This window comes from Microtus ochrogaster, chromosome 10 (genome assembly GCF_000317375.1).
Source record: "Microtus ochrogaster isolate Prairie Vole_2 chromosome 10, MicOch1.0, whole genome shotgun sequence".
NCBI lineage: Eukaryota > Metazoa > Chordata > Mammalia > Rodentia > Cricetidae > Microtus > Microtus ochrogaster.
In genome coordinates, this window is record NC_022016.1 from 66789177 (window position 1) to 66796136 (window position 6960).

General features: G+C 39.4%; 1 protein-coding gene across 14 annotated transcripts in view; it reads right to left on the reverse strand.

Moving 5' to 3' along the window:
• The window catches only part of Dock7 (dedicator of cytokinesis 7), a 185261-nt gene that overhangs the window by 139293 nt on the left and 39008 nt on the right, over positions 1–6960 (reverse strand). For all 14 annotated transcript variants that reach the window (XR_003377407.1, XM_026782265.1, XM_005353450.3 and 11 more), the window contains exons 8-9: positions 3333–3399; positions 1976–2125 (exon numbers count right to left, since the gene is read on the reverse strand). Coding sequence is in view for 13 of the 14 variants with exons in the window: in XM_026782265.1 (XP_026638066.1) it covers positions 1976–2125; positions 3333–3399 (217 nt within the window). In the remaining variant the exon portion in view is untranslated. The remainder of the gene's footprint in view (positions 1–1975; positions 2126–3332; positions 3400–6960) is intronic.

The window sequence follows — 6960 nt, forward strand, 5'->3', positions numbered from 1 at the left end:
ATAATAGGTATTTGAAGCCAGGGTCTCTCTATGTAGGTCTGGCTGTTCTAGAACTTGCTATGTAGACCAGACTGGCCTTGAACCCACAGATGCACCTGCCTCTGTGGTGCTGAAATGAAGGCGGGATTAAAGGTATGCACCACAACACTCAGGAGAACTCACTCACCTCACTTGAGAGGATTTTCTAAAGTGAATTTCTTCTGGGATGTTCATTGAAACTAAGACTAATTTTAACCTGAATTCACAGGAATGCACCCAACAAATTGGGACATTATTCCTGTGGGTAAAAAGGGCTAATTTTTATGAAAATCCACTTTACAATCTTATTAAAAATTTCATATTATATAAATTACATAAATAAGGGACTAAGGAATATATTGTAGGCTGCTCTCAAGTCAAGGTCAATTTAACCAAAGTCAAGTAACCAAATTCTGTTTATCTGTCTTGAATATTTATTTATTTACTTTGTGTATGAGGAGATGGCACCACAAGCATGCCAGAGTCAATTCTCTTCATCCACCATACAGATTTAAGGAACAAACTCAAGTACTTGAGCTGGGCTAAAAAGTACACACACACACACACACACACACACACACACACACACACACACAAAAGCCTGCAGAGCCACCTGCTGGTCCCAATCAGTCTTTAAGCTATAACAAGACAGCAGCATAGTAATATCTGAATTTATTCCCCAATTTCTGGGGATGAACCTACATCCTCAGCCCTCATTTTATTTTTGATTTTGAGACAAGTTTTCCTTAAGTTGCCCAGGCTGGCCTCAAACTCACTCTATAACCCAACCTAGCCTTGAAATTGCAACCCTCCTGCCTCAGCCTACCAAGGAGCTGGAATCATAGACCTTATCACCAGCATGGCTAATCTCTAGAATTTCTAACTACTTTTCTGGGGGAGGTATGCTCGGAGCATTGTGTGGCTGCTTTTTCACTTTGTTTTGCTTTTTCAGAGGCAGGCTCTTGCTAGGTAGTCCAGCTGCCCTCTAAGTTTCCAACCTCCTGCCCCCCACCCTTTAAACACTAGTTATAGGCATGTGCCTCTATGCCCAGAGAGCAACTCTTACTGTACCTGGTTGATAGTCAAATCACAATGACCTAGGACTTCAACAGTTTAGCTTTCATATTTATATGACTTAGAAACTGAGTAAAATAATTGCACTATAGCAACTACGAGCGTTAATGTAAACAGACCCGAATATTCAGTTATTTGGTCAAACATTCCTTTAAGTCCGTGGTTCTCAACCTTCCTAATGCTGTGACCCTTTAATATAGTTCCTCATGTTGCAATGACCGCCCCCAGCCAAAAAATTATTTCATTGCTACTTCATAACTGTCATTTTGTTAATGTTATGAATCATAATGTACACATCTGCTAGGCAGGATATATGATATGTCTCCCCTGTGGAAGGATCATTCAAGCCCCAAAGGGGTTGTGACCCACAGTATGAAAGCACTGCACTAAATGTTGCTGGAAAAGTGTTTTGTTTTTCTTTTTTTAAGAGACTAGAATAGTAGACTCTGACTAGAGTTGATTAATCTCTACTGTGTGAGTGAATCAGTTGAAAGGTTTACAAACAAAGACTGAGGTTTCCTGAAGAAAATAGAAACCAAGCCTCAGTCTCCAGTCCGTTATCACGTGGACTCTGGACTCAAGGCTAGGTGGACTGGCACGTGGCAGCTTGCCCTACAAATCAGAGAGAGAGCTGTCAACTCCCAGGATCCCGTGAGGCAATCCCTTAAGACAACCCACTGCTTTTTGACTGCAGAGCCATGATTAACTCTACTTCCCATTCAGGGAAAGTCAAAAGTCAGGTTGTAACTATAGCATATGTCCAACGTGGCATTGCAAAGACTCAAAGACAAAACCAAGTAAAAACAGGTTACTAAGATTGCAATATTGACAATGACAGGAATAGACACCAAACAATAAATACACCTGTTAAAGATATTCTCACCTTTATCACAAGAAAGACATCTTGGGAAGGATAAGTTATAGAAAAAATGGCTGATCTTGCCAGAGTGGTAATGGCAGCAGGTGGTACGTGTGGCCGTAACAATCCCTTCATTTGTTCTGAATTAAGGTCAAAATAAAAGTTTTCTGAAATCTGAAAAATACATTCATAAATTACACTTTTACAAAATTTTTGAAATATACAAAAAGCATATATATAAAATATACATAATGAAAGATTATATTCTAAAACACTCCATTCTAATTTGTAGTTGAGTATATATTTCACTGAGACCAATCTACATTTCTACATCAAAGTCAAAAAACTGTATGAACTACTTTGGAATATAACATAGAAACATTTTCTAATGAGACTTAAGTTCCTTAGTTTAAAATAAAGCTAAGCTAATTACCACTGACTGACTGACTACAAACTGAATTTTAAAACTTTATGTTAATAACATCTCAGCAATTTTCATTTTACAAATATAAGCTACTAGAGCAAGTTCTCCTGAAGAAATCTATCACAGGTCATATGCTGATACTGAAGGCATCTTCAAGTTTCTACTTCAGCATGACTTACTATACTAAAGTAAGAAATGCTGGACTGGAGATGTGGCCAAGGGCTAATTTCCAGGCTAGAATGCTCAGAACCCTGGGCTCCATCCCCAGCACCCCAGAAACAGCAGAGGAAGGGGAAGGGAGAGGGAAGGAGACGGAGAAGAAGAAAGAAATATCAAGAAAAGCTGTTTAATGCTCCCTGAAAACTCTGAAGCACAAAAAAAGCAGCACAGTAAACCAAATTCATTCCTTCAGACACACCACCTAAAAAGACACAAAACAGCTGTGGCTATAAGAGGTTATAAACTGCATCGATAAACTTCGGTGATCGCCATGTTTATTTTCTGCATACTGCTTTCAGACAGTTCCCAATCCAGTATTAGCTTGTCTTTTTTTTTTTTTTTTTTGGTTGTTCTTTGTTTCTCAAGACAAGATTTCTCTTCTCTATGTAACAGTGCCAGTTATCCTCAACCAGGCTGTCCTCAAACTCACAGAGATTCGCCTGCCTCTGCCTCCCAAATGCTGGGATTAAAGGCACGCACCACCACTCCCTAGCTTGCTTGTCTATTTCTTAAAAGTTGCTTCTGCTATTTGCTTTAGGAATTTTTTTCAATAAATCAAACACCAGGTTTCAACTAAAGTGTTTCCTATAAGAATAAAATATGTAACTAGTCTTGGAAGGGTAAAATTCAGTTAACAGCAGATGAGGAATCACTACTTGTTTATCTTATAAAGAATATAAGCAGATTTCTGAAATTTACGATTATAACAATGATTGCAATCAAATCCCAGAAACTTACCTTTTTCTTTTCCTTGACATCATATAAAGCCAAACTTGCAAAAATGGGCTCAATTTCAATCTCAAACCTTTATGAAGAAAAAAGATAAACTAACTTCAACATACATATGAAAGGTAAATCTGGGGCTAGAGATATGGCTCATCAATTAAGATGGCTGCTCTTGTAGAGAACCCGTTCAGTTCCCAAAACCTACATCAGGCTGAGGCAGCTAACAACTACCCTGGAACTCCAGCTTTAGGAGAGCTGGCTCCCTCTTCAGGACACCACAGACATCTATACTCACATGTACATATCCACACATGGACACATGGACTGAGACAGAAGGACAGAAACATACACACACACACACACACACACACACACACACACACACACACCAGGGACTCACACACCAGAGATCCAGATCAAGATCCAGAAAGATCTCTTTGGAAAGAAGAAATCTGGATTACAAACTTCATTATTTCAATACCTTCCTCTTTCACACCCATGCCTATCTCTGCATTACTTCTCCTTCAAAGACACTTTCCACATATATCTTTCAGAGTTTCAAAACCAATATGATCTCTTTATAAATCTCCTTATTTTGGGGCTGGAGAGATGGCTCAGTGGTTAAGAGCATTGCCTGCTCTTCCAAAGGTCCTGAGTTCAATTCCCAGCAACCACATGGTGGCTCACAACCATCTGGAATGAGGTCTGGTGCCCTCTTCTGGCCTGCAGGCAGACACACAGACAGAATATTGTATACATAATAAAATAAAATAAATATTTAAAAAAATTTAAAAAATCTCCTTATTTTTCCAGCAATAATTAAATTTCCTAAGTCTCTCAAAACTTTCTGTCCATTTTGTGGCACTAATTACTTTCTAACCTGTAATTAGGTTATTTACTTAGGTGTGTTCACTCTGAAATAAAGTTTTAAAATATTTTCTTTTCCAGGCTATAAATCAAACAATACACCCCAAAAATTAAATACATTTAAAACATTCTGAGAAAATCAGAAACATTTGGAAACTCCTTCTGTGCAGAAAGAACTGGGATGAAGTTGGGTGGCCATCTACCCAGACTTTTTGTCCTTGTGTAAAATGTGCGTGTGAAATACTTTTCTTTAAATAAAGAATAAGACTTACCACAGGGCAGGGCACCCTGACTGCTCTTTGGACTGGAGAGGGAGGGGGAGAGGAGTGCAGGGAAGGGGAGAAGGGTGGGAGGAGGGGGAGGGAAATGGGAGGCTGGGAGGAGGCAGAAACTTGTTTTTTTTTTCTTCCTTTTCTCAATAAAAAAATTTAATTAATTAATTAATTAAAAAAAGAATATAATACTGTTTTGTGGTCTGCTCTTTTAACTCAATAGTCAATGGACAAATTTCTGTATCTTAAATCTTAATCATTTTAATGCTGGGAAGGTAATTCCTGTTTGATGAAAATGTCGAAAGTTCTTTCTAACTTTATACTTGAGATGTTTAATATACTTTCCTTAATCAGAGCTAGCACACAGTAAGGTGGTACATGTTTACTGACTCAAAGTTAGTGAGAAGTTGATTGATTGAAACAACAGCACAGTGGTGCCTCAGCCAAAGACAATGTGCCCAAGAGGACACCTGGCCATGGCTGCAGACCATTTTGGCTGTCAGCTGAAGGAACATTACCCATATTTCAAAAGTAGAAGTCTGGAATGTGACTGAGCATCCTGCATTGTGCAGCCCAACAGCAAGACATACTAAGAAAAGATTGCTAAGTAGTGTTGGAGCTGCAATAACCCTGCTCCACTGCACCTGTCTGCTGATTGTTAAGTCAAGGTCAGCGCCCCTCTAAGAGAGAAAGAACATTTCCACAGCAGAAGTTCAATAAAGAGCTATTCAAAAAGATGTGCACAGAATCTGAAAACAACCGTGTATATACTGTGAAAATCATCAATCCAAGGCTAAGGAAGTGGTAAGCAAGAGACAAAGTAAGCAGCCCTTGCCAGAGAAGCTGTGGCCTCTGAGGTCTCCACAGGGAAGGAATACAGGAAATAAACACTGCAAAGGGAGACTTCACTCTTCCTCCCCTTCACTTCCAGCTAACATCTCCCCTAGCAACACAAACCTAGGCTGAGCACAATAGGATCTCAGAGACTCTTTCAGCACTTGACAACCACTAAATATCTACTCTGCATCCTCTTCTCCTTGAGACTCGGCAGGGTAAGTGGTACTGCAATATCTTTCCATATACAGCTTTTCACATACTTATTAACCATATAAAAATCCTCTACTGCAGTGATCCTCAACCTCCCTGATGCTGTGATCCTTTAATACACTTCACATTATGGTGACCTCCAACTATAAAGTTTAAAGCTAGGGTGTAGTACTGTTGTAGAGTGCTTGCCTAGCGTGTACAAAGCTCTGAATCTAACTCTTAGGGCTGCCTAAACCAGGTGAAGGAATGTATTCTAATAATCCCTGCACTGGGAAGAAGAATCAGAAAACTCAAGGTCATTGTCAGCTGCACAGTAAGTTCTAACCTAAAAAAGATGAGACCCTGTCAATGAATAAATTTGTGGTATACAACCAGTATCACCATGGCTGCTAAAAGGACTTTAAGTATAATGTAGAGCTCAAGATATGCAGAAAAGTCTACTCAATTTATCTAATATGTTTCTACAGGAACTTAACTAAATGCATAAAGCTTTGGCTTCCAAAGAAAGAAAACTGTCATAATACAGACAAAGAAATCTCTCCGGCTGATCTCCTTTATACAGAGAGAGCTAGAAATTAAATCTTTTTCTTAAGTTAAAACTAATAAGCCTATAATAACACACTATAATGAGAAAAGCAAGGTTTCTTCTTTCAATGACTCTCTGAGCAATATTAAGCAGAATTCGTACTAATTCTCTTTAATTCACATTTTCTTGTTTGTAAAATAAAGAAAATACAGCTTGGCTTATAGACTTACTCTGGAGACAACAAAAACTAAGCGAAACTACTGGGAAAGCGGGACACAGGTATGAAGTCACACCAAGGGCACATGACATTTAACTGTCATCACGGGAAAACACACTTCAAAACAGAGTCCAACCTACAGAAAAGAAGAAACTAGATCTTTAGAGAAAAAGACTTCTTGCTGGGCACAGTGGTGTGTACTTTTAATCCCAGCACTCATGAGGCAAGTGGTCATGGTCTACATAGTAAATCCCAGGACAGACAGAGATACATAATGAGACCCTGTCTCAAAATGAGAGACTTCTTGTCATCCTAACTCCCCATCAAACAGTGGCCAGCAAACAACACAGACGGTGGTAAACGCTCTTCAAAGCTGGAAGACGGGCTGCACAGGTGCAGCACTCACCGCTGTCTCTAAAATGCTCTAGCTTCATGTACCAACGTGGAAACTACATACTATTCAGTGTGAGCCATAAAAAATGCTTCTCAAGCTTCCTTTGGCAACACTGTCCCTGGGCAAGGAGGCACAAAAACTAAGCCTTCCATAATTGGTTTTAATTTGGAGATTAGTGAACAAGTGAGTTTAAAAAGCTCATAAAGTCGGGTGGTGGTGGTGCACACCTTTAACCTCAGCACTCAGGAGGCAGAGGCAGGTGGATCTTTGAATTCCAGGCTAACCTTGTCTATAGAGTGAGTTCCAGGACAGCCAAG